Genomic DNA, 27,867 nt, shown 5'->3' with positions numbered 1-27,867 from the left:
AGCTGCCAGTTTGATCCCCGGCTGCTCCCAGGCCACCAGAGGAGGGTCCCACATGGCGCGCAGACCTTTCCTGCAGCCCACTGCTCCCCTCGGCAGTGTATTTCGTCGGTCTGCCTGCTCTGCTCCCCGCTCTGGCTCTGGTGGATTCTCTCACCCTCCCATGCTTCTGACTGTACCCAGTGCTTGTATAAACAAAACAAATAAACAAATAAAAATAAATAAATAAAACATGCCTCTATTAAAAAAATTAAAAAATAAAAATAAAGTGGATAATAAAACCATCCATAGTCTACTTTGTAAGGATTTTAAATATACATTCAATTTATTTTGTGTTATAGGACTATTTAAATTCTCTATTCTTGTATTAACTTTGGTAAGTTATATATTCTGGGAATTTGTCTATTTCACATAAATTTTCAAATTTACTGAATATCCTCTTAGGAACATTTTAATGCCTCTAGGTGACATAATGATATCCTCTTTGGTAATTTGTTTTCCCTCTTTAAATTTATGAATCTTATTATAGGTTTATCAATTTTATTAGCTTTGCCAAGGTTCCAGGGTTTGGTTTTATTGAATCCCTCTACTGCATGTTTGTTGGTTAGTTCATTAATTTCTGACCTTATCTTTATTACTTCCTTTGCTTTCCTTACTGGATTCAGGATGAAGGTGGAACTGCAATTCCACCTAAGTGGATGACCTTTTCACTTACAGTGCTGGGGAACTTGGACATCTCTGGGGGGGGTAAATGAAATCTGATACTTATTTCTGTACAGCAAGTGACATTATAAACAATTTCTTTTGTGTGTATACATGATATACAAAGATAAATTCCAGGTAAATTATGGATCTAAAGGTAGAGACTAAAACAAACTTTCTAGAATATAGAATATATTATTGAAACCCACAGAGGGAAATTAATTTTTAAATAAAACATAGAAAATATTAACCATGAAGAAAAAGATTAATATATTTGACTTCATTGTAGTAAAAAACTTGTGTTCAAAATACACCATTAAGAAAGTGAAAAAGCAAGCCAGAATAGGAAAATGTATCTGTTATACGTATTAATATTACAGCCACAGTCACAGATATATAGCAAAAAAAGGATTCATATCTTGAGTATATTAAGAATTCCTACAAATCAATAAGAAAAAAGAAACAATAGAAAAATAAGCAAGAGGGTTCAATAAAATATGAGAAAAAAGTCTGGACAAGTGACCAACACATTCATGAAAAAAACTCTTCAGTATCATTAGACATCAATAAAATGCAAATTAAAAAACAATGACAACCTATTATTCAACAGAATGACTAAAATTAAAGAGATTAACAACACTAAGCTTTAAAAAAAATAACAGTAATTCTTTTATACTGCTATTTTGAAAAACTGTTTGGTTTTAGCTACTAAGTTGAATAAATATACCCCTATGATCCAACAATTCTATTCCACACCTAACGTGCAGCCACATGTGCACCAAAAACAACAAACAAGAACGTTCCAACAATTTTTAAACAGCCAAAACTGGAAGCATAATGTCCAGAATGATTTAAAAATTATGAAATATATAGTGGCATAATTTACAGCAATAAAAATGGAGGAATCCCAGTTACATGCACCATCGTGGACATATAACAATGACCAAAAGAATCATATATATATAAATGAGCACACACAGAGAGACAATGACTTACTATATAAAGCCATTTCCAATGAATTTTAAAAAGAAAAAAAAACTATACTGTTTAGACAAACTTGCTTAAGTGGTCAAATTGTAAAGAGAAGCAAAAATGTATTTAAAACTCAGGATGTCAAAAACCTGTGGCGGTTAGTGATTAAGAAGTAGCATGAGGGAGCCTCCCTGGTGGCCTAGAGGGTTAAGTCTCAGCACTATCACTGTGACAACCTGAGTTCTGTCCCCAGCCAGGGAGCTAACTCCACATATGGCGCAGCAGACCTCTCCTGACTCACCCACTGCTTCCCTTAGCAGTGTATTTCAATAAGTCCGCCTGTTCTGCTCCCCACTCTGTCTCTGGTGAATCTTCTCACCACCCACCTCCCCACCTCTGATCTACATCCCGGTTCTTCATGAGGGAAATTTCTAGGGTGCTAGGATTGTTCTTGTGAAGAATAAATCATTGGGCAAGGGGGGGAAGGGAACAATGAATTTGAAGTAAATATGACAAATGTTAAGAACGGTTAAAGCTGTCTGACAGGAAGAGTACTGCGTAGATTATGCTATACTTACATATATAAGCAATATCTTCCATGACAAAGTTTTCTGAAGAAACCGAGTAGTTCTGACTAAATTTTGCTACAACTTCATGTAACTATTATAGAAAACAAAAGTATATACTAAACATGAATTCCCTTATCATAAAAGTGATGGCCAGAACCATATTTAGTGGTTAGGTGCATAGGCATGCAGAGAGAGCAAGAGTTCAAGCATTTAAATGCACATACTAGGCAAGTATCCTTAGAGAGAGATTGATAAAGGTTCTCCCCACAATCCAAAAACACAAAGTTCCTAATTGGTATGAGTTGGCACGTTATTTTTTGGGTCTGGAGATGCTTTTGCCACAGGAATTAATGATAATAGCATTACCACACCAAAAATACAACCTCCTAAAAACAACTAAATAGGAATGACCTATTTTCAGGAAGTGGGGGGAAACCTGCAGAGGTAAGATCTACCACCCTCGAAAAGATCATTTTTTAAAATCTACCTTCAGTCTGCAATTATTACTGTTACCACTAGATGGAACTCTACATGTAAAGTGATACGCTTAGTGAAAGGAACAGAAACAGAATCCACAGCTGAAAAATCAATTACAGAAAAATGAAATGTAAGTGCTTTTGAGGCATGCTGAACCCATGAATCTGCAAAATTCAAGGCAGTGAGGGAAACAAACCTGTATCCTGTAGATGTATCTTTTGGCAGACTACTACAAAAACTGTATACCCACAAAACTAAATGTTTCCTCCCTAGTGAATTGCTTAACTTGATTTGTTCTCCAAGAACCACAACCTTGGCAACATCTATCAAAATATGAGCTATATTTAAAGTTGTCTAAATTTGACTTACCACGCTGAGAAAAGTATGCACTCTCTTACTTCTTTTTCAGCCCTAAAAGCTTCTGAATGTCACTTTATTGGAGAATTTTAAATAGGTATACAAACCAGTGATAAACAAAAGACTATCATACTTCCTTTTTCTACAGATCAAATTTAAACTGATATCAAAAAAGCTGTACACAAAGGATAAAGCAGGCATGAGCCCGGATCAGCAGGGTTTTTTTCCAATATATGTAATGGGAACAGTTCAAAGTTTGTAAGTAATATCAAAAGATTTCAGGGAACAGTAATCTGTATCTTAGACAAAAATTTGAAACATCTACATGCTAAGATTCACCTTTAGCTATCAAAGATTTTATAAAACGCACCTCTTATCTCTAATTTAAATTCCAACAGTACACAAAACTTCTCTTTCTATTGAGATAACAGTAGTTTACATCACTGTATAGGTTTCAGATGTACAATTCCTATCCTCAGCAACTATATATATCACCCTACACCACACCCATCACCAAATGTCCAGTCACCATCCACCACCTATCAGTTGGTCCCCTCTCCCCATTCCCGACCCACATAGTCTGTATAATCTTAATAAACATACCCTGGAATCAAATTTTCAATGAAATTAATGCAATGGCTTAAGTGTCATCTTTCACATTGGTGGACTTATTTTTAATTTAAAAGTCATGCTTATTTGATGAAAACACTGAAAAGTGACAGATCTCTTGTTCAGGGTCATCGAAACAATTGAGGCAGACTGAGCAACAGATGTAATTATTTTAATCACAAAGATAGCCCTCACAAAAATGACCTTACCAAATGAAAAAATAATAAAATGGACCATGCTACTTGAGTGAAGAAACTATTATTGTGACAAATAGAGGGCCTGTAGGGATCCCGAAATTCATAAAACTTTAAAATGATAAATAGGCTTAAGTATACAAAAGTTAGCCATATTTCAAAGGACTTTAAGTGCATATGATGATCTCTAGATAGCAGAAAATATCTGATATTTTCTAATATGATGTTACTAATAATATTGCTATACATTTTCTTGGTGTCCGATCTTCATGATTCCTGGTTTCCTGTTTTTGCTGCATTTTCCTTCAGTTTCATTGTTATTACTAATTTGGCTTGACTACATGAAAATAAGTGAACTTTTTCATTATGTAATCCCAATATCTTTTTTTTTTTAAAGATTTATTTTTATTTATTTTGGGGTACAAGAACTGGGGTATAGGCCAGAGGTATTGGGGGGGTGTTGAGAGGATTTACCAGAGACAGAGTGGGGAGCAGAAAATGCAGATCTACTGAAAAACACTACTAAGGGGAGCAGCTGTGAGACAGGAGAGGTCCACTGCGCCATACGGGTTAGCTCCCTGGCCAGGGGAGGGCCAGGCCAGGGAACTCATGCAGCAGTGGCTGCCTATGGCTTGACACAGCTGGGACTTTAACCCCTGGGCCACCAGGGAGGCCTCCAATATCATTCTTTGGTTATAATTTCTAATAAAATAATTAAAGTAAAAAAGTAATTAAAACATATAGCTCATCTAGTGATAGAACTGAGACACTTTTATCTTTGATAACATTGTTTGAAGTATGTCAAATACAGTTCTTCCTTGAATTGTTCAATAGGATTATGACCTGACATGTCAATCATAAGGTTGAAAATATAGTTAAGCTTTAAAAGCTGGCAATACAGTCCACTGCAGACTATCAGCTGTTGGCCCTCATGATGGCACAGCTGACTGGGAGCTGAGGCTCACTGCCACTGCCCAGCATCACAAGAGAGTATCAGGCTGCCTGTCACTAGTCTGGGAAAAGATCAAAATTCAAAATTTGAAGTATGATTTTTACCCCTGACTGTGTATCACTTTTGTATCAAACTAAAGTCAAAATATCTTAAGTCTGGGACTGCAATGTTTTACTTCTTTACTACAACACTTCAGAAACTTGAACGTAGATAAACCAAAACATTTTAATTTTCTACGGTGGGAAAAATGAAAAGAAAAAAAACAAACAGCAAAGAAAATTGGGATCATATAATCGGAACATTCTGAAAGGGATGTAGCTTTGTATGGTATGCTAAACAACATTTTCTGTTGAATTGGGGAAAAGTTTATCTGTTATAGATTGGCTGATATCATTATTGTATTTTGTAATCTTACCAAGTACCAAGAAATTTGTTTTATGATATGTAATATATTCTGACCAGTAAGCAAAAGAAATAAAGCAAGGGACTCCCCGGTGACGCAGTGGTTGAGCACTGGGTTGCGAAGCTGCCCGCAGCCTCTGCAGCACCAGTTTGATCCCCGGCTGCAGGGTGAGGGTCCCACATGGCGCACAGACCTCTCCTGCCGCCCGCTGCTCCCCTCAGCAGTGTACTTCGGTCCTTCTGCCTGTTCTGCTCCCTGCTCTGGCTCTGGTGAATTCTCTCACCCTCCGGCACTTCTGACTGTACCCAGTGCTTGTATAAATAAATAAATAAATCTTTAAAAAAAAAAAATAATAAATAAATAAAGCAAAAACTGATCTACACATCTCTAAAGGAAACATCTCCTTTTCATACTTGTGAATATAAGCAATATTTTTTTTTTAATAGAGGCATGTTTTTTTTTATTTATTTATTTGTTTGTTTGTTTGTTTTGTTTATACATGCACTGGGTACAGTCAGAAGCGCGGGAGGGTGAAAGAATTCACCAGAGCCAGAGTAGGGAGCAGACCAGGCAGAAGGACTGAAGTACACTGCTGAGGGGAGCAGCGGGCGGCAGGAGAGGTCTGCGCGCCATGTGGGACCCTCCTCCGGTGGCCGGGGAGCAGCCGGGGATCGAACCAGCGCCACAGAGGCCGCGGGCAGCTTCGCAACCCAGCGCTCTACCGCTGCGCCACCTGGGAGGCCCTATAAGCAATATTTTAATTATGTATTAATTTGTAAAAGCTCAACAGTTAAGGGCCTCCCTGGTGGAGCAGGAGGTTGAGCGCCACACTGTGAAGCTGTCCGCAGCCTCGAGTTCAATCCCCGGCAGCCGGCGAGAATCCCACTTGGCGAGGCGGACCCCTCCTGTCTCGCCCGCTGCTCCCCTCAGCAGTGTATTTCGTCAGTCTGCCTGTTCTGTTCCCCACTCTGTCTCTGATGAATCCTCTCACCCTCCCGCACATCTGGCTTGCACCCCCGTTATTGTAAAAAAATAAATAAATCTTTCAAAAAAAAAGCTCAACAGTTAATACTACAGCATAACTAAACTCAGCCAGCAGGAAGCCAATTTTCTTACAGTTCTACTGGCTGCTTCATTCTTGCAATAACAAAAAACTGATGTCTACAAAAACTAATTCAAAATGGATTAAAGACTTGGATGTAAGACCTGAAATCATCTATACATAGGGAGAAAATATAGGGAAAACATTCCACAACTGCCTCATGATGTCTGTAGGGGCTCAACTTACAATGGGAACAAAAGCAAAAATAAATAGGACTACATCAAATTAAAGAGTTTCTGCACAACAAAAGAAACTTCCATTAAAACAGACACCCTACCAAGTAGGAGATAATATCCATACAGCATACATACAGCTAGGGGAATTAATATCCAGATCCATAAAGGACCCATACAAGTCAAGTAGAAAACAAAAACCCAATCAAACACTGGATAGACACTTCTCCAAAGAAGACATACAGATGGTCAATCAGCACATTAAAAGAAAGTTTATCATCACTTCTCATAAGGGAAATGTAAATCAAAACCACAATGAGGGGGCCTCCCTGGTGGCGCAGGGGTTAAAGTCAGGGATCTCAAGATATTGGCAGCCACGGCAGCACAAGTTAGGTCCCAGGCCAGGGAGCTAACCCACATGGTGCAGCAGACCTCCCCATCTCACCAGCTGCTCCCCTCAGCAGTGTATTTCAGTCAATCTGCCTGTTCTGTTCCCCACTCTGTCTCTGGTGAATCCTCTCACCCCCCACATCTCTGGCCTGTACCTCAGCTCTTGTATGCATAAATAAATAAATCTTAAAAAAAAAAAAAAAGTACAGCACCATGCAGCAGACCTCTCCTGTCTTGCCTGCTGGTCCTCTTAGCAGTGTATTTCAATAAACATGCCTTTTCTGTTCTCAAAAAAAAAAAATAGAGCTAAGAGGTTCACCCAAGGTAAACAAAAGGTATCTTTAGGAAGAAAGTGCTGAAAAGTGCTGATTTTTTTTTTAAGTAATAATCTAATCAATTGCACCGTGCTTCTTCCCAGGATAAAATGTGCTAGCAACCTGACATACGTATCTGGTATATTCTTTATGAAAATGACCAAATTTGTATTTTACCACTTGGCTTCTTGTGAGCCTGAATGGAATCAGTCTCCTCAAAACCATCTAATGAATAAAATCATTTCTGAACTTGCAATAATAAGAGGAAAAAAATTAATAAAACTGACATCTCTGAGGACTTTCCACACAACCAACCAGCAACCTCCTTCTTTAATATTTTTTAATGTCACAACTCTCAAAGGTTTGAGGCAAAGAAAGGTGGGCCAGCACCTTTCCCCTGGTGGGGGATTGAACTCAGTCCTTAAAGCATTTTTTAGGGGCCTTCCCTGCTCGCGCAATGGTTGAGCGCTGGGCTGCGAGGCTGCCCGCAGCCTCTGCAGCACTGGTTCCTTCCTTGGCCCCCAGCAAGGGTCCCACAAAAAAAAAAAAAAAGCATTTCTTAGTTAACAGACTGAAACAATTTAAAGCATCTATTAGGAATATAATATGAAGAAAAGAATATAAAGAATATGAAGAAAAAGAGTTCTAAATGAGTGATTACATATTCTCCATTCAACATGCAAAATAGGTAATGATCTGCGTAAAATCAGACTATTCTTTCCTCTTCTTTGTGGACTACAAGGAGCAAAACAACAGAACACTCAAAAGTTTAACATCTGCAGGGCAAAAAGAATTTATATGGTATATATCATTGCAAGGTAATATGTCTTAGAGATGACAAAGACTATTATTCATTCATCAAAGACCACCCACACAAAGCTAAGTGCCTGGTATATATAAATGTGTGCAGGTGTGTGCATGGGTGTATGGGTGGAGGGAGATCCTGCCCCAAAAAGCATTATAGAAACACAAACTTCTCTTTTATGATATGGAATTGATATACCACTATTTTACAAATAGTAGAATTGATAATTCAGGTTCAGCTATCTGGTTCTGTGAATATCTGTTGATCATGCAACTATTAACCAAAATTTTAATTCAGTTAGCAACATGCTTTAAGTGGAATTCATACTCCTGCTACAGAATATTTTGTCTTCAGGTTTTCATCCACAATTCAAGATTTGAGTAGGATGATGGCTGATCTATCTAATCAGATCTAGCAATCCCTCCATGGTTTCCAGGCAAAAAATAGCCAATCATTTATAGATAGTTATAAGAATAGAAAACTCTTCCCTACAAAATATCAAGTAACATATTCAACTATGCGCATGTCAGGCAGGGAAGGTATCTGGTGCCCACTCATAAATGCAGCTTCCCAATACATGAAATCTCCTATTAAGTAGATAGGACAAGAGCTACCAAAGGTTTTACTGGATTATAAAAGCAATGTAAATAAGTTCACTGTACTGAATCCTAATGTATATGTATATAAACAATCACAACATCTAAGATCTCAAGACTGGAGGAATACCACCTAAAAATTCTTTCTGGGAAATGCTAGGTTTCAGTGTATTTGTTTAGGAGAGAAGCTCTGTAGAAATTATGTAATGACTTCCTAAACTACAGACCCCTGTGATCTGTTCGTCAGTTGTTCTACTAGGAGAAAGTAAAATCTATCATGTTATTGAATGTATTAACTGTTAGGCTTAGTGCTTTAGAAGGACTGTCTAATAAATCCTGACATTCTTTGTAACAAACACCATGACATTCAAAGAAAGAAATTGAAGCTGAGTAAAGTTTAAAACTTGGCCTGGGTATCTTACTCTGTTTGATATTACTGTAAATGATACTGATTTCCTAATTTCCTTTTCAGATAGTTCACAATATATAGAAACAACTGATTTCTGTATATTTTATATCCTGCAACTTTATTAAATTTATTCTATTTTTTTAAAGTCTATTTATGCATACAAGAACTGGGGTACAGTCCAGAGGTGTGGGAGGGGGGTAAAAGGATTCACCAGAGACAGAGTGGGGAACAGAACAGCCAAACTGACTGAAATACACTGCTGAGGGGAGCAGCGGGCAAGTCAGGAGAGGTCTGCTGCGCCATGTGGGTATCTCCCTGGCTGGGGATCGAACTCGTGCTGCAGTGGCTGCAGATAGCATCATAGGTTGCGTCTTAAGCCCTTGTGCCACCAGGGAGGCCCTAGTTCTATTTTTTTTTTTAAAGATTTATTTTATTTATACAAGACTGGGGTACAGGCCAGGGGGTGGGGGGGAGCGGTTGTCAGAGGATTTACCAGAGACAGAGCTGGGAGCAGAACAGGCAGACAGACCAAAAGCACTGCTGAGGGGAGCAGAATGCGAGCCAGGAGAGATCTGCTGTGCCATGTGGGTATTTCCTTGGCCTGCCAGGATCAAACCCATGCTGCAGAGGCTGCGGACAGCTTCACAGTGGTGCACTCAACCCGCTGCGCCACTGGGGAGGCCCTAAATTTATCAGTTCTAACAGTTTGTTATTGCTATAAGTCTTTAGTTTCATTTAAAAAAAAAAAAAAAAGATTTATTTATTTATTTATACAAGCACTGGGTACAGCCCAGCACTCAACCGCTGCACCACAGGGGAGGCCCCTTTAGCTTCTTATATATAAGATCATGTTGCAAACTGGGACAATTTCACTTCTTCCTTCCAATTTATATGCCTTTTCTTTCTTTCTCTTGCCTAACTTCTTGCCTGGGACTTCCAATACTATGTTGAATAAAAGGGACAAGAGGGCCTCCCAGGTGGCAGTGGCGCAGTGGTTGAATTCTGGGTTGCGAAACTGCCCATAGCCTCTGCAACACCAGTTCAATCCCCGGCCTCTGGGTGAGGGTCCCACATGGCACGCAGACCTCTCCTGCTGCCCGCTGCTCCCCTCAGCAGTGTGCTTCGTCAGTCTGCCTGTTCTGCTCTCCGCTCTGGCTCTGGTGAATTCTCTCACCCTCCCACACTTCTGACTGTACCACAGTGCTTATATAAATAAATAAATAAATTTTAAAAAAAGTGGGGGGCAAGAGTGGGCACCCTTGCCATGTTCCTGATCACAATGAGATATCATCTCATATCTGTCAGGAGAGCTATTAAAAAAAATAAACAACTGTTGGTGAGAACATCAAGAAACTGGAACCTCTGTACACTGCTAGCAGTATAAAATGGTGTGCCTGTTATGGAAACTAGAATAGTGAGTCCTCAAAATAACAGGCCTCCCTGGTGATGCAGGGGGTTGAGTGCAACGCTGTGAAGCTGTCCGCAGTCTCTGCAGAGCTGGTTCGATTCCTGGCCAGCCAGGGAGATTCCCACATGGCATGGCAGACCTCTCCTGTCTCACCACTGCTCCCCTCAGCAATGTCTTTGGTCCATCTGCCTGTTCTGTTCCCCACTCTGTGTCTGGTGAATTCTCTCACCCTCCTGCATCTCTGGCCTGTACCCCAGCTCTTGTATAAATAAATCTTTAAAAAAAAAAAAAAAAAAGAAGAAAATAACAAATAATTCAGCGATTCCACTTCTGGATATTTTTCTGAAAGTATTGGAATCACAGTCTTGAAGAGATGCTAGCTAGCATTCCCATGTTTACCAAGGCATGATTAACAGTGTCCAATATTGGGGCCTCCCTGGTGGCACAAGGGGTTAGGTCTCAAAACTGTGAAGCTATCTGGCAGCAATCTTTCTGCCCACCTGTGATTATGCAGGTGCTTCCTTTCACCAACTCTCTCCTCCGCAGGGCAGCGGCCTTCCTGCCTGCCTGCCCGTGACCTGTACCATGCCAGGACCTCTCTTCACTGACCTCTCTTAGGAGGGCAGCTCTCCTCAAGGCCGCCCTCCTGTAACCAAGCAGGCCCCCCTCAACAAACCTGTTCCTTTCGGGGCAGCTCTTCCTGCCCACCTGTGTCTATGCAAGTGTCTTTTACTCTTCTGTCCCTTTCCTGAATAAACCTGCTCTTTAAATTAAAAAAAAAAAAACTATGAAGCTATCTACAGTCACTGCAGCACCTGTTCAAGTTAGATCCCCTGCTAGCCAGGGAGCTACCCACATGGTGCAGCAGACCTCTCCAGACTCCTCCACTGCTCCCCTCAGCAGTTTATTATAGTCAATCCGCCTGTTCTGCTCCCCACTATCTCTGGGGATATCTCCCCACTATCTCCACACACACACACACACTCTACCTCTGGACCACAGTTATTGTATGCATAAATAAATAAATCTTTAAAAAAAAGTAGCCAAGCTGTGAAAATAATAATGTTCAGAGATGGCGAAGAAAAATGTGGTATATACATAGAATGAAAATAGAAAGGAATTATTAAGGCCCCAAAAGGGAAGGAAATTCTGACATACACTACAACACGGATGAAACTTAAGGACATTATGCTAAGTGAAATAAGCCAGTTACAGGAAGACAAAATAGTGCATGATTCTAAATTAAATATAATTAAAATAGTAAAATGTATAGAATTAAAGTGCAGTGGTGGTTGCCAGGGGCTGGGGGCCAGGGGGAAAGAAGTTACTCATTCACAGGCATAATGTTTCAGCTAAACAGGATGAATCAACTCTTGAGATCTGCAGAACAACACTGTCCCTACACTCAACAACACTGGATTGTACTCTTAACATCTTGCTCAGCGGGCAGGTCTCCTCTTGAGGAGTTCTTAACCTAAAAAAAATTTTTTTTAATTGATTCAAGGACTAAAACCCATTTCTGACACTCAAATCCATGCTCCGATAATCACATTAACCGCCTTGATGCCCATCAAAGGGCACCGAGGGCGCTCGCTCCCGGGGCTGTGTGACGCGGGAAATCTGGCTTAACCCCTCTGGGCTGCTGCTCACCAGCGGCGCCTCGGCCCACAGCGCGGCCACCCGCGGGGCCCACTGCAGCCCGGGCCGCGACACGACCCCCGCCCGTCAGCCGGACCCAACCGGCGCCCGCGCCGGACCTCAGCCGCCGCAGCCCCGACGTGCGATACGCGGCGGGGGAAGTCAAAAGCCCGATCCCGCTGGGTCACCGTGACCCAAAGGAAAGGCGTCAGTGTGCCCAGCCCACGGCCTCGTTTCCTAGGCAGCTGGACCAAGAACTCAGCTCACCTCCGACCCGATTCGCGGGCGGGCACCTCCCCTTCACCCTGCGCCTCAGCCGCCATCTTAGTCAGCAAAGTTCTTTCACCGCCCACCGCAGGTCCCGCCCCCCGAGACTTCGGATTGGCTGAGGTGCTTCTTCCTCTTCCATGCAATTGGGTAACATGAACTTCGTGATATTATTGGTCTGTTCAAATAAGTAACTGTCGTGGGTGGCCCCCCCAGCTAGGGCAAAAGGGGGAGGGAGGAGACCCAGCCCCGAGGCCTGCCGGGAGTTGTAGTTTCTCATTTTCATTCTGCCTTGCGAGTCCACCAGCATTTACGTTCTACCTGCGCCCAAATGTGGTTCTGATGAGGAAATCTCAGAATTACGGAATTCATGGTATGCTTTCTTGAGACCACAGTTGTTTGCTTACAGCTTTCTAGAGGTTCCCGGGTTTTCGCCTCCTGTCTGAATCATGAAATCAAAAGCCACATAACTTTGTCCCTGCCTGAACTTATTCCTCAGTGGTTGAAATAGCCATCATTATGCTAGCCCTCCCTGCCTCACAGGCTTCTGATGAAGATTAACTGAGGCAGGCAACAGATGTGAGAACACGGTAAAGTTAAAGCATTGTTGGGGTTTATTTTCTGTATTTTTTTGAAGATTTATTTATTTATGCATAAGAGCTGGGGCACAGGCCAGAGATGGGGGGTGGGATGGTGGGAGAACTCATCAGAGACAGAGTGGGGAGCAGAACAGGCAGATCTACAGAAACACTACTGAGGTCTGTTGCACCATGTGGGTATCTCCCTGGCCGGGCGGGGGATCAAACTCGTGCTGCAGTGGCTGCTGACAGCTTCATAGGTTGTGTTTTAACCCCTTGCACCACCAGGGAGGCCCAAAGTTACTTAACTTTCTGATAACATTTCCTCTCCTGGAAAATAAGGATAACGAAAATTCTAAGAAGGAGTGCTGGGAACATTGAATTAGATAACTGCTGAAAAAGCTGCTAAGCAGAACAGTGTCTGGCACCTACTAAGACTAGATAAAAGTTCAAAGTGATATGATAAATATTTGAATGCTAAACTCCTTTCTCAGAAAACACTTCTGTCTCCATTGCTATGTGATAGGGACCAAACATTATACTTATAGTTACAGTTTAATCAGTTACTCTGAAGAGGGATGTTTCTCCTCAAAAGCAATTGTTCCTCTGTGACTTATGATTAGAAGTTAGTATCATTGCTAAGTGCTATAAAAATGCACCCCAGCTAACAAGGCTGCACACCCTGTTTCTGCAAGGGTGTCATAGCTCCCCTGAAGTCATCATACTCCTTCAAAGTACTGATTGTCAACCTGGTGATAAGCAGGCTATACAGCAGGAATTCATGAAAGTTCAGAAAGTCATCTGTTTCCAACAAATGAACAAAAGGTCACAGGAATGTAGCCCCGACCCTCAAGGAATTTACAATAGACTTGGAGAGAAAAATGAACACACATATGTCACATACAACAGAAGGCAATTTAGAATTATGGAGAGTTAAATATCAGAGTAGAAAATGGATTCCTAGAAATTCATAAATGTGGAGAAGAGAAGGCCAGGATTGTCAGGGATGGTTTAAGAGCACGAGTATGAATTTACCTACTGCAAAAGACTTTGAATTTTAGAGGCAGAAGAGATGTTCTAATCTCCTAGCCTTGGGGTATGGGAGGGAGGGAAAGAAAGGAGGTGAGGGAAATAAAAGAAAGAACAAGATGGAAGAGAAAGAAGAGGATCCACCCATGATCCTGTTGACATCAAACAAAAGCAATCAGTTATTCCAACAACAAAATGGGTTTATTCCAAAACAAGCAACAGAAAGAGGGCAGACTGGAGAGTGCATTCATGGCAAGACCCACATGTTCTTCCCTGAATCCAAGGCTAACAGCCCCCTATATAATCTGAAACCCTTATATAACCCACCATTCTGTATATTAATATACACAATCCCCCACCTCAACATCATCCTCTCCACACACTGCAACAACTTCACCCTCCAACCATGCAAATGACTTGCAGACCTGCAACTGTTTTTCACTTTTGTTCTTGCTGTTCTTTTTGCATAAATTAAGACAGGATTTTTTTTAAAAAAAGATTTATTTATGCGTACAAGAACTAGGGTACAAGCCAGAGGTGTGGGGCCGGGGTAGGGGGTAGGTGAGAAGATTCACCAGAGACTGAGTGGGGAGCAGAATAGGCAGATGGACTGAAATACACTGTTGAGGGGAGTAGCTGGCAAGACAGGAGAGGTCTGCTGCGCCTTGTGGGTCAGCTCTCTGTCCAGGGATCGAACTCATTCTGCAGAGGCTGCAGATAGCTTCACAGTGCTGTGCTTAACCCCTTGAGCCACCAGGGAGGCCCAAGATATTTTGATGTCCACACCAGAAGGTATAAGTATCATGTGCACAATAAACATTTCTGAACCTGGCATTAGTGTTGCACCTGGTTAGGCATGGTACTTATTGACTATTTAAAAAAAAATAAATAATTGAATGGTTTGTTATCTTATCAAAATGTCCAACAGCCCCAGTGAAATATCATGTACTTACCTGAAATAACTATTATTTCCCTTTGTTTTTGGCAGCTAACTTTGCCAGTATTTGTTATAATCACCTTTGAAATCATCAATTTTATTTATTTTTTTTTTTAATTTTTTTTTTTATAGAGGCATGTTATTTATTTATTTATTTGTTTGTTTGTTTATACATGCACTGGGTATAGTCAGAAGCGCGGGAGGGTGAGAGAATTCACCAGAGCCAGAGCGGGGAGCAGAGCAGGCAGAAGGACCGAAGTACACTGCTGAGGGGAGCAGCGGGCGGCAGGAGAGATCTGCACGCCATGTGGGACCCTCCTCCGGTGGCCAGGGAGCAGGCGGGGATTGAACCAGCGCCGCAGAGGCCGCGGGCAGCTTCGCAACCCAGCGCTCAACCACTGTGCCACCGGGGAGGTCCGAAATCATCAATTTTAATGACTTTCTCACCGTTCTTATATAGTTTTGATGTTTTTTATTTATGTATGCATACAAGAGCTGGAGTACAGGCCAGAGGTGTGAGGGGGTGAGAGATTCACCAGAAACAAAGTGGGGAGAACAGGCAGATTGACTGAAATACACTACTGAGGGGAGCAGAGGGAGAGACACGAGAGGTCTGCTGTGCCATGTGGGTTACCTCCCTGGCAGGGAACTGAACTCGTGCTGCAGTGACTGGTGATAACTCTTGATAGTGCTTAGATTTAACCCCTTGCACCACTAGGGAGGCCCTATAGTTTTCCTTTTATATAGTTTAATTGCACAATAATATGTGAAGGCATTTTCCTCATTTAAAAAATCAAAAATACAGATAAAATGTTCCCTGTCAAGCAATACAAGAATTAGCCCCTCCTCTAAGAAGTCACCTTTTTCAGTTTGACATGTGTCTGTCTAGATCTTCTCCTATAAAGTTCATTCATTCAATAAATATTTTTTGAATGCCTGCTGTGTGCCAGGCACTGTTGTAGACCTGGAGAAGTGGGCATGAACAAAATAAAGTCCTTTCATCTTGACATTTTATTCTACTAGTAACACACATATACATAAATATGTAATTATAATTTGTAGATAAGTGGTGATATACAGCATATGTTACCCTTCTTCATGTGTCTTGAAGACTTTCCCAGGTCAGTACACATCGAGCTGTCATTACTCTTGTGAACTGCTGTGTAGTAATCCATGTTTCAGATATCCCTGGCTTGTTTAAACCATGTCCTTCAGTTGCACATTTAGCTTTCTGTCAAACTGGGTGGCAAGCACTGGGAATTGACTTTGGCTAACATAACAGAAACTGGGTTTGTTAGAAAGATAGTAGATTGAAGAACTGGCAGGAAGGAAGGGGGTGGAGGAGCCAGGAACAGCCAAGGTCACAGCAATCGGTGCCACTTGACTCTCGAACAGCCCACTAGTCCTGGGTGGCTGCAGCACTCCCTGGAGAGGGAACATCAGATTGGCTGGACCTAGGTTACAGGTTTCCCCCTTCTGCCTGGAGGATATCCTGGTTTCCCCCCCCAAAGGTCTCCTGGTGGGGAATTCTCCCCAAAGGAGAAAACAAATAAGGATAAATGTATGCTACAAATCACTTTCAATTTTCTGCTTCCTGGTGCACCTGTTTATTCTGGGCAGGGCAAAGCTTAACTCTCCAGTCTCATTCAGATACACCAAAGACTAACAGCTACATTATTCCATGTGCTGAAAAAAAAAAAAAAACTGTCTTCAGTTTCACCAAGGAGCCCTCTCAAGATTGACCACAGTCAGAGAGTCCGGGCCGGAACTCAGTGAAGAAAAGACAAACCTATTCTGCAGCTAAAATCTAACAAGTTCATGGCTGGAACCCCTGGATAAAAGCTCCAAGGGTCACTTCCTCCACCCAGAGAACAAACTGGGCAACAGCCAGGTACCTGCAAGAGGCTGGCAGAGAGCAGGACCGGATTCACAGCACTCACAGGACGATTGTGGTTGGAATTCATCTGTCGGGCCCTGGACTCAGCATTTAGGGCTAGAGAGTTGAAAAAGCCATGAATCCTAAACTCTGAGAGCTCAGACTGTAGCCAGAGGACAAGGGCCACACAGAGGAAAGGACCAAACTCTCTGAAAGCCGGATCCACCCCAAGCCACCAGTTGAGGGGTGGGGGAGGGAGGCATGGGGTGGTCCTGAACCTTGCAGAGTGAGCAGGAAACCCTGCAAACAGAGCAGATCCTTTTGAATTGGAATTTCTCTGGCACACCAATCAAAAACACCCCAGACCTCAGGTCAGGAGGCCACAGGTACTGGTGATAAGTTTCAAAGTAGTAACATCTATGTAATGTTCACAAATGAGCCAGAACATTGTGAACTCTCATGTTGGTTGTTATCGCCAAGGTCATGTGAGCTCGAGTCTGGTTGGATCCTTTTTTTTCTGCCACTATAACCTATTCTCATGAAAGTTGTTTCTCTGTAGCTGTTAGTCAGTAGGGTGAAGGTCAGGACAGGCCCAAGACTCTACCTCCCTCTCCTCTAGACAGAACCTTCAGAGGCAGCTTTGAACATTTCCCCCATTTGTAATCAGAAATGAAAGGAAATTGTCCTTCAGTTGCCAGGCCCCTGCAGGTATCCCTACCCACAGGACTTAGGTAGAGAGAACTGTGTTGTTCATTCATATATACTTCAGCAGGAATTAAATCCAAAGGTACTTCTTTTGGAACATATGAATTTAAAGGATCACTTCTATTCCCTGAAATAAAAGGCTTGTCACCCAGTTAAAATAATGTCACAGTCATTTGGATTAGGAAACACAAAAATCTGGGGACGCAATTGTTGCATATCAAATTACTGATCTAACACTTGCTGCCTGTCTAGATTTGTTTATGATTGTTTGATTAGTGTTCCTTTCTCCCACTTGGCTGCAGGCTCTAGGGGTTAAGAACTATATTTGGTTTTGCTTACCCAAGTTTTTTGTTGAATGAATAAAGAAACAAATGAATCAACTAAATAATTACACTGAGGTTATTTAGGACTTAAGGAAAAACTACATCCTGCCTATACTGGATATAGGTTTTTGTTTGAAATGCACCAGACATCTCTTTAGGGGTTCTCTGCTTCCCTATCATCAGTCCCTGCATTTGGAGTAATACTGACCCTGTCTCTGGCTAGAGGGCAAACAACGCAAGCCTGGCCAATTGGAGGACCTCTGAACTTAAGAATCTTACCGTTCAGGACCTCCCCAGTGGCACAGCAGGTTGGGTGCAGTGCTGTGAAGCTGTCCGCAGCCTCTGCAGCGCGGGTTCAATTCCTGGCCAGCTAGGGAGATAACCACATGGCGCAGCAGACCTCTCCTGTCTTGCCCGCTGCTCCCCTCAGCAGTGTACCCCAGCTCTTGTATAAATAAATAAATAAATCTTTAAAAAAAAAAAGAATTGTACCATTCTGGGGCCTCCCTGGTGGCGCAAGGGGTTAAGTCTCAGCACAATGAAGCTATTGGCAGTCACTGTAGCACCAGTTCAATCCCTCGCCAGGGAGCTGACCCACATGGCGCAGCAGTCCTCTTGTCTTGCCTGCTGCTTCCCTCAGCAGTGTATTTTCAGTAGATCTGCCTGTTTTGCTCCGCACTCTGTCTGTGGTGAATCCTCTCACCCCCTGCACCTCTGGCTTATACCCCAGTTCTTGTTTGCATAAATAAAAAAATCTAAAAAAAAAAAAAAAAAAAGACTGCCCATCTGTGTCTATGCAGGTGTCTCTCTTTCCTTTTTTTCCTTCCCTCAATAAATGTGCCTTGTGCTGATGAATGGCAACATCTGCTAAATTCTTTCTCAGAGGAACCCAAGATCCTCACACACCGAATTTCATCATCTGAACCCCAACTTCAAGTTGCTGAAGGTTGTACTCAGGAGGCAATGTAGGCCTATGCAGAGGGATGGGTCACCTGAGCAGGAAGGGTTGGGCTTTAGGAAGCTGTTTTGCCAGAAGAGTGGATTAAAAGGAAGTAGGTTAGGGCCAGAAACAAGTTGCATGAGCCTGGCCAAAGAAACATGAAGGGCATCAGCCTTGGGACCCAAAATAGGGCATGACTCCTGGCAGAGGCACTAAATGAAAGAAATGAACAGGCCTTGGGGAATAAGAACTAGCCAGGCTGCAAAGCCTGGGTCACAGCATCTGAGGAGTGTCTTGAGAAGGACAGGCTTTGGCAATGAACAAAACTATGTTTAAACCCTAGTTCTGTCACAGTTGTTTGCACAATCTTAGGGCAAGTTTCTTATGTCTGGAACTTGGTTTTTTATCCATGAAAAAGGGATAATAATGTCAAACTTAGAGATTATTGGAAGATGAAAAGAAATAATATCTGTAAAGTCCTTTTCAAAATGCCAGAAATAAAGCTATAGAATATACAGCCGGCAGGTACAAAGTTTCTTGTTGGAGTCATGCAAATGTTCTAAAATTAGATTATGTTGAAGGTTGCAGAACTCTAAGTTTATTAAACTATTGAATTTACATTTTTTTTAATAGAGGCATGTTTTATTTATTTATTTTATTTATTTATTTTTTATACATGCACTGGGTACAGTCAGAAGCGCGGGAGGGTGAGAGAATTCACCAGAGCCAGAGCGGGGAGCAGAGCAGGCAGAAGGACCCAAGTACACTGCTGAGGGGAGCAGCGGGCGGCAGGAGAGATCTGCGCGCCATGTGGGACCCTCCTCTGGTGGCCGGGGAGCAACCGGGGATCGAACCTGCGCCGCAGAGGCAGCGGGCAGCTTTGCAACCCAGCGCTCAACGGCTCAACCGCTGCGCCACCGGGGAGGCCCTGAATTTACATTTTAAATGGGTAAGTTCTATGGTATGTAAATTATATATAAAAAAAAAATTTACAAAATAATCAATATGTGGTAGTTACTATTATTACCTACTATGTTTCCTATCTGAACACCTCTCATAGGTCTTACTGGGAAGTGCTCTCCAAACCACCTCTGCAGATTTTCTGATAGTGACCTTTTTTTTTAGTTCCTGGTTCACTTAAACAAGATTAAATGAATGTTATTTCTTTCTTACGTAAAAGAGACCCTGGGCCTCCTTGGGGGTACAGGGTGTTAAGCCTCAGCACTATGAAGCTATCCACAGCCACTGCAGCACAAGTTCGATCCCCATCCAGGGAGCTGATCCACATGGCGCAGCAGACCTCTCCTGACTTGCCCGCTGCTCCCCTCAGTAGTGTATTTCAGTCAGTCTGCCTGTTCTGCTCCCCACTCTGTCTCTGGTGAATCCTCTCACCCCCCACACCTCTGGCCTGTACCCCAGCTCTTGTATGCATAAATAAATAAATAAATCTTTTTTAAAAATTTAAAAAAAGATAAGAGACTCAGAGGTAAGTGACCTGGGAGTGTATTTGTGTCTTCAGACACTGCTTGAGATTTCTTCAGCTTCACTGCTGTTTCCTGATTCAGCATGGCTGTCAGATCTCTCACCATCACATCCATCTTATGGCCAAAATGAGGAAAGAAAAAGAAAAGGACTTGCCCTCTTCCACTAAGGGAACTTTATAAAATTACCACACAACACCTCCCATTTATTATATCTCTCATGAGAAGTTAATCACATGACCCCATGTAGGGGCAAGAGAGGCTGAGAAATGTGCTCTTGTGATTCTGGTGCTGCTAGTGCAGTACTAGAAGGGGAGGAAGGTAATTGGGAAGCAGACAGCAGCCTATGCTATAGCTACAATTTGTCTAACAAAGGAGGCAGAATATATAAATGCATAAAATATCTTTGAAAAGAATACACAACAAAGAATAGCGCAGCTTGCCTCCATGGAAGGAAATTGGATGACTGGGAACAATGATGGGTCCTGGGGGAGAACTTTCACTTAATTCATTTTGACTTTTAGAGTTTTGAACTCTATGGTGGGTGGTTTATCTATTCAAATAAAACTAAAAAAAATTTTTTTTTTTTGTGGGACCCTTGCCAGTGGCCAGGGAACGAACCGGCGCTGCAAAGGCTGCGGGCAGCCTCGCAGCCCAGTGCTCAACTGCTGAGCCACATGGGGAGGCCCACTAAAAAAATTTTTAATACTGAATTCTGTTGCCCAAGTGTGTCTCCTGATTTTCAATTATGTCAGTTCCACTACTGTCCCAGGCATGCAGACAGGAGGCCTCTACAGCTGTAGGCTATTTAGCCCTTGACACCTACAGTCCATCGCTCTGCAATTTGGAGCATCTGATTTTCCATTCCCACTGCCAATCATTTGGCCAGGGCATGTGGTCACTTCTGCATTCCCAGAAATGGGAGCACAACTGCATCAGCCTATAGGGCCATCCTAATAAGTCCCTATGGAGATGTGTTCCTGACATGGCCATTTTTAACCTATGATCAACATATAATGAGAGGTTTACTGTATGTTCAAATAAACTGTTGTGTTACTGTATGTTGAAAGGCCCCTTTATCTCTTTATCTCCTCATTCCTTATTCCTGTTCAAATGGTAGATCTGGCTGGGCCTAGCATAACCCAACAACTATGGGGTGGTGCTCAGCCCTTCAGTTTTTGCACTAATTTTCAGAATTACCCCCAGAATCTCAACAAAATTCTCCATGGCTTATACATTTTAAAAAATTCCTCAAACTGGGCATCCCTGGTGGTTCAGGGGTTAAAGATAGCACCATCAAGCTATTGCCAGCCATTATAGCAAGAGTTAGATCCCCAGACCGCCAGGCAGCAACCCACATAGTGCAGCAGACCTCTCCTGTCTCGCCCACTGCTCCCCTCAGCAATGTATTTCAGTCAATCTGCCTGTTCTGCTCCTCACTCTCTCTGGTGAATCCTCTATCACACACACACCCCCGCACCTCTGGCTTACACCCCAGTTCTTCTATGTATAAATAAATAAATCTTAAAAAAAATAATTCCTTGAACTATTTGCATTAATTTCCCAGGACTACCATAACAAATTACCATAATCGTGGAGTCTTAAAACCAATAAAATTTATTTTCCCACAGTTTTGGAGGCCAGAAGACTGAGATCAATATGAGCTAACAGGCTTGGTTCCTTCTTGATGAATCCAAGGGAGAAGCTGTTCCAAGCTCTCTCCTAGCAGTCACTGATGGCCCTTGGCTTGTGGCACCATCACTCCAACCTCTGCCTCTGCACATGGCCTCTCCCTATGTCTCTATGTCCAAATGTCCCTTTTATATAAAGCCATTAGGACAGTGCATTAGGACCCATTCCAATCCAGTTTGACCTCATTGTCACTTGATTACATCTGCAAAGACTGTCTCCAAGCAAAGTCCCATTTATGGGTTCCTAGCAGATATGAATTTGGAGGGGATGCTATTCCACTCAGTACACCATTCAAGTCTCCACTTCTGGGATCACATCCTCTAAGTTTCTCTGCAATCCTGAGCCCTTTCTACTTTTATATTAATAAATGGCAAAATATTCCACACTGCTGCACCCAGCAGCAGTGTTAGCCCAAAGCCCTCCAACATTTTGGACAACCTGTTACAGATTGAACGTTCCAAGCATCCTGATTAATCAGTGGCCAGTGACAGACTAGCTTTCCCACCCAAACAGCAGCCTCCAGACATTTTCAACTTCTGCCTCTAGCATCTCCAGCTTCTTCAACTGCAACTCTACAGAGAGGTGTTTTAACATCTCATTAGCAGCTCTTTGCAGCTCAGTGTGAATCCCCTAATCTCTTTAATTGTCTCAGTACAAATCCCTCCTCCCCAACCTGCCCAGTTCCTAGAGTCTCCCTCCCTGGGAACTGGGAGGCAGGGAAGGGATGGGTAAAGGGCTAGCCTGTGTCTGCCTTGCTGCTTCCTCAGCCCACCAGTCAGGGCTGCTGCTGGCCATGAAAACAGTGTCAAGGGCCTCCCTGGTGGCGCAAGGGGTTGGGCGTTAGCACTGTGAAGCTGTCGGCAGCCACTGCAACAAGAGTTCCATCCCCGAGCAGGGGGCAACCCACATGGCACAGCAGACTCTCCTGACTCGCCCACTGCTCCCCTCAGCATTGTATTTCAGTCAGTCTGCCTGTTCTGCTCCCCACTTTGTCTCTGGTGAATCCTCTCACCCCAACCCTACCCTTCACCTTTGGCCTGTACCCCAGTTCTTGTATGCATAAATAAATAAACCTTAAAAAAAGAAAACCCTGTCATGCCTCAGGCCTGCCATACAGTTTGAACTCCTCCATGGTGGGCAGGAATTTAGTCAGCCCACAGTGACCTGTCCACACTATTTCAACACTGAAGTGAGTCTGCACAATTCCCTTGTGGAGCAATAAATAACCTACCAGAAGGGTGTACCTCCTCCCTTCTTCCCCCCAGCCCCTTGCCTTCCCAAGTGTCAGCCATGTCCACCTCTGCCCATGCCCAAGGCCATTCTGGACAACGTTTTGGACATGTCACAAAGTTAATCATCCTTTCCTGTGGTTTATTTTTCTAACATTTTATTCTAAAGTTTGTCAGTCAAGGAAAACCAAAAGAATTTGATAGTGAACACCCTATTACATTACCCAGCACTTAGGTGCTATCTAGATTTTATCATTACCATGTTTTAGCATTTGAAAAGTTGAGATACACTTCCCATAGCATAAAATTACAGTATATATTTTGAAGTACACACTTCAGTGGTTTTTAGTATACTCAGTATGTTGTACAAAGATCACCACTGTTTAATTCCAGAATATTTTCATCACCACAGTAGAAATCCCCTACTTATTAGTAGTTAGTCCTAATTCTCCTCTCCTCCCTTCCCTGGCAACCACTAATCTACATGCTGTCTCTACAGATTTGTCTATTCTGGACATTTCATACAAATGCAATCATCTATCACTTCATCTTTTGTGTCTGATTTCTTTCACTTAGGATAATGCCATCAAGGTTCGTCCATGTTGTAGCATATAATAGTACTCAATCCTTTGTATGGTAAACAATATTGTATTGTATAAATAGACAATTTATTCATTAGTTAATAAACATTTGGGTTGTTCCACTTTTGGGCTATTATGAATAATGCTGCTATAACCATTTATGTGCACAAATTTTTATATGAATATGTTTTGCATTTTGTTTATATATAAGTAGGAATGGAATTGTTGAGTCATACAGTAACATTAACATTTTACCATACCTACTTTATCATATAGCTACCTATCTGAACTGTTCTTCTAACCACACATTAATCCACCTCACCTTTGTGTGCTCTTGAGAATAAATTGCACGCAACAGTACTCCTCGCCCCTAAACTCATCAGCATGCCTGCTAATTAGAATTCCATATTTACAGGTTTTCTTTTCATGGAGGATTTATGTAATTTGAGTTCCTAAGGTTAACATCGAACGAGTTTTAGCACATGCACTTGTGAAACTCCTATCAGGATATCAAGATATAGAATATTACCACTACCCTCAAAAGTTCCCTCAAGCCTCTTGAGTCATTCTCTCCCTCCACCCCATCCTCTCTAAAGGCAAAATCAATCTTCTGAGCTTTTTTCCCACCATAAATTAATTTTGCCTATTCTGGAACATCATATAAATAGAATCATATGGTATGTGCACTGTTTTGTTTGGTTTCTTTCACTTTACACACTATTTCTGACATTCGTCTGTTGCTGTGTATAGCCATACTTCCACCCCTTTTGCTGACAGCCCTTTTGTCTTCTGTCATTGGCATTTTATCAATGTCTCATATTTATTCATTCATCAGTGATAAAATACTTGACCTGTTTCCAGTTTATGGCTGCTAGGATATAGCCATGAACATGTGCTTACAGGCGTTCATGTGGAACTATGTTTTTACTTTTCTATTTTAAAAAAAGATTTAGGGGCCTCCCCTGGTGGTGCAGCATTTGAGCGCTGGGTTGCGAGGCTACCCGCAGCCTCTGCAGCGCAGGTTCGATCCCCGGCCACCGGCGAGGGTCCCACCAAAAAAAAAAAAAAAAAAAAGATTTATTTATGAATACAAGAACTGGGGTGTAAGCCAGAGGTGGGGTGCGGGGAGGTGAGAGGAGTCACCAGAGACAGAGCGGGATGCAGAACAGGCAGACTGATTGAAATACACTGCTGAGGGGAGCAGAGGGCCAGACTGGAGAGGTCTGCTGCTCCATGTGGGTCACCTCCCTGGCCAGGGATCAAAGTCATGCTGCTGTAGCTGCCCATAGCTTCATAGTGAAGAGACTTAACCCCTTGCGCCACAATGGAGGCCCAGTTTCTGATGTTTGAAAAAAACAAGATTATCACTGTAGCTTCCTCTTTGCTATCCTACTATGTGTATTTATCAATAGATGAAGTCCTGGTTAATTATTAAATCAACCATAACCTCTTGAAGGTCCATATCTACATTTCCATCCAAAGAGCGACCATTTTTCCCTCCTGCTACCGCTTCAAAGAGGATACTCCCCCTACTGGGATGAGGCTTCTTAAAAGACATTTCTAGTTCAAAGACCCCCCAAAACTAGCGACCACTTCCTCCCCAGCAACGCCAGCCCAACATGCCCCCCTTGCTGACCAAGAGAAATTAACGTGCGGCCTTTCTTGCCAATTCCAGCTTCATCCCGCCCACCGCCCGCACGGTCGTCTCCTGTCACTTTCCTCCCCTGACCTCCGCACACACCCCCAGCCTCGCTTCTCTACTCCCGCCTCCTCGCCTCCTCGCCTCCCAAAACCCGGCACCTCAACTCAACAGCGCGAAGCCTAAACCCGGGCGCGGGGCAGCCAGAGGAGGGTGTGTGGGGGCGTCAGTGTACACGCCCGTGAGTGGGAGAAACCAACAGGGCCCCCGCGGGTGTCTCCTTTCCAGAAACGCCCGTCGCGACCGGCAGAGACAGCGACGGTCAGTTCCCCAGCGCACCCCGGCGGCCCGCAGTCAGGGACGTGGGGCTCGGAAGCCCCGAGGCTGCCACCTGGACCCCCGCCCCGCAGGCGCCCCGTTCCCCGGCGCCCCCGCGCCCCCCGGCCCCGCGCGGTGGTAGGGCCCGGCGGCGACGTCACCCATTGTTTACAAATCAAGCCGCGCCGGCAGCTCCCGGCTCCCGGGCGGCAGGCGCGCGGCGCGAGTCCAGCGGGCTCCGGCTTCCGCGTCCGCCCCGGCCCGGCCCGGCCCCCGCCCCGGCCCCGGCGTCGCCTCAGCGCAGCGCCCGCCCCGGCGCGGCCCACCGAGCCCGCGGGCAGCCGAGCCCCAGCGACCCCGCGCAGCCGCGGGCGCCCGGGCGGGGGCCATGCCGTGCCGGCGGGAGGAGGAGGAGGACGCCGGCGAGGATGCGGAGGGGGAGGACGACGAGAGCCTCCTCCTGCTGGAGCGGTCGGTGGCGCTGGGCGGCTCGGCCGAGGTGGACCGGCTGGTGGCCCAGATCGGCGAGACGCTGCAGCTGGACGCGGCGCACGACGGCCCGGCCTCCCCGCGCGCGCCCCCGGGGCCTCCGCTGCGGCCTCCGCGGCCCCCCGCGCTGCCGCTGCTCCTGCCGCCCCGGCCGGCCGAGGCGGGGGGCCCGGCGCCCCCGGGGGCCCTGCGCTGCGCCCTCGGGGACCGCGGCCGCGTGAGGGACCGGGCGGCGCCCTACTTTGTGGCGGAGCTCGCCGCGGGCCCCAGTGCGCCCTCCCCGTTGCCCCCTCAACCCGGCTTTGACGGGCCTGCAGGGGCCGACAAGCGGGGCGCCCCGCAGCCGCTGTCCGGCCCGTGTCGGCGAGGATGGCTGCGGGGCGCCGCCGCCTCCCGCCGCCTGCAGCAGCGCCGCGGGCCTGCACCCGAAGCCGGCACCGGAGAAGACGACCCGCACCGGCTGCTGCAGCAGCTCGTGCTCTCGGGGAACCTCATCAAAGAGGCCGTGCGGAGGCTTCATTCGCGACGGCTGCGGCTGCACGCAAAGCTGCCCCAGCGCTCCCTCCTGGGGCCTCTGTCGGCCGCGGCGCAGGAGCCCCCTTCACCCCCGAGCCCTCGCGCCGCCTGCAGCGAGCCAGGCGCACCCGGGAGGAAGGCGCTGCTGAGAACTGGTGAAGGCGTCCTGGTCCCCGGCAGCTAACGCCCCGGGAATGGCCACAGCGCCAGTCCGACTGGCAAGGAGACCCCGGAGGGCTGCTGTCCTGCTCTGACTGGTGAATTTGCGCTCTGGGAGCAAGAAAATAAGCTAATGAAGACGAGGGATCGAAAAATCGCGAATGTTTTCTGCGAGAAACTGAGGACCACCCCTCCCCCCCCCCCCCCCCGCCATGGACTCGATTGGCCCTGTTTGAGCAGATTACAGGATGCACCCCGAGCTCACAGTCAGCAGGACCAGTGCTGGCGACGCAGTGTGCTGTTCCACGCAGCCTCTCAGGCGACCATGTGGCCAGGTTCACGCTTCTCAGGCTCGCCGAGCGCCCGAAGGACAAGGATGGTCACAGTGACTTGCTCGGCCTGTTCAGGGCTGCTTCCTGATCCCTTTGAGGGTGGGAACATGACTAGATGATCATTTCAGTGGGCACTGCGAACTCTTCAGACTCGAACATTTGCAGTACTTAAGAAAACCCATCTCATGTTTTTTGGGGTGTTGGTTCTTAATATAAAACAAGGGGTACCATGACAAAACCGTTTTGGGAGTTGAATAAGCATAACTTTTCTCTGCCACCCCGCTTTGCAACTGACTGAGGTTCTCAAGTAGCGGGGAAGGCCGTGCGCCCCCGGTGCAGTGCTGGGGAAGGGTAGGGTGAGGCCTGGAGAGAACCTTACATCTGCTCTAAAGTGTATTTTCACCGCCGGCCCGCCCGCCCCTCGTCGGGTTCAAGGTCATTATTTCCTGGACGTACTCGGGTTGCGAGGCTCCAGCACTGCCCTGGAGTCGCGGGATTCTGCCTGTACTCGGAGTAGAGCGCGGTGTTTTGCAAGTGCTGGAGTCTCCTGAGGACACCGGGTGTGGAGACGCGGGGATCTGCTGGGCGCCGGCGCCCTGGGCTTTCACGAAAACGTGGACCTGGGGTCCCTCCTCTCTCCCTCAGCTCTGCTGTCCTGCTCAAGCGCGTTGGTGTTGGCGCTCCTGGGGGCCCAGGCTGGGGAAACACC

General features: G+C 44.9%; 2 protein-coding genes across 2 annotated transcripts in view; one reads left to right on the top strand and one right to left on the bottom strand.

The window, feature by feature from the left end:
- Positions 1 to 12,422, bottom strand: part of ARHGAP19 (Rho GTPase activating protein 19) — a 52,522-nt gene extending 40,100 nt beyond the window's left edge. The window contains exon 1 of the mRNA XM_037496075.2: positions 12,335 to 12,422. Within this exon, the coding sequence (XP_037351972.1) occupies positions 12,335 to 12,390 (56 nt within the window). The 5' untranslated portion in view covers positions 12,391 to 12,422. The remainder of the gene's footprint in view (positions 1 to 12,334) is intronic.
- Positions 12,423 to 26,037: 13,615 nt separating this feature from the next.
- Positions 26,038 to 27,028, top strand: FRAT1 (FRAT regulator of WNT signaling pathway 1). Its single transcript, XM_037495901.2, has one exon. It carries the CDS (start codon positions 26,051 to 26,053, stop codon positions 26,849 to 26,851), a length of 801 nt encoding a protein of 266 aa, XP_037351798.1. The 5' UTR covers positions 26,038 to 26,050; the 3' UTR covers positions 26,852 to 27,028.
- The last annotated feature ends 839 nt before the right edge of the window (positions 27,029 to 27,867 follow it).

Source organism: Talpa occidentalis, unplaced genomic scaffold, assembly GCF_014898055.3.
Source record: "Talpa occidentalis isolate TD23 unplaced genomic scaffold, MPIMG_talOcc4v2.1 talOcc4.8, whole genome shotgun sequence".
Classification (NCBI taxonomy): domain Eukaryota; kingdom Metazoa; phylum Chordata; class Mammalia; order Eulipotyphla; family Talpidae; genus Talpa; species Talpa occidentalis.
This window is presented reverse-complemented; position numbering and strand designations above follow the sequence as displayed.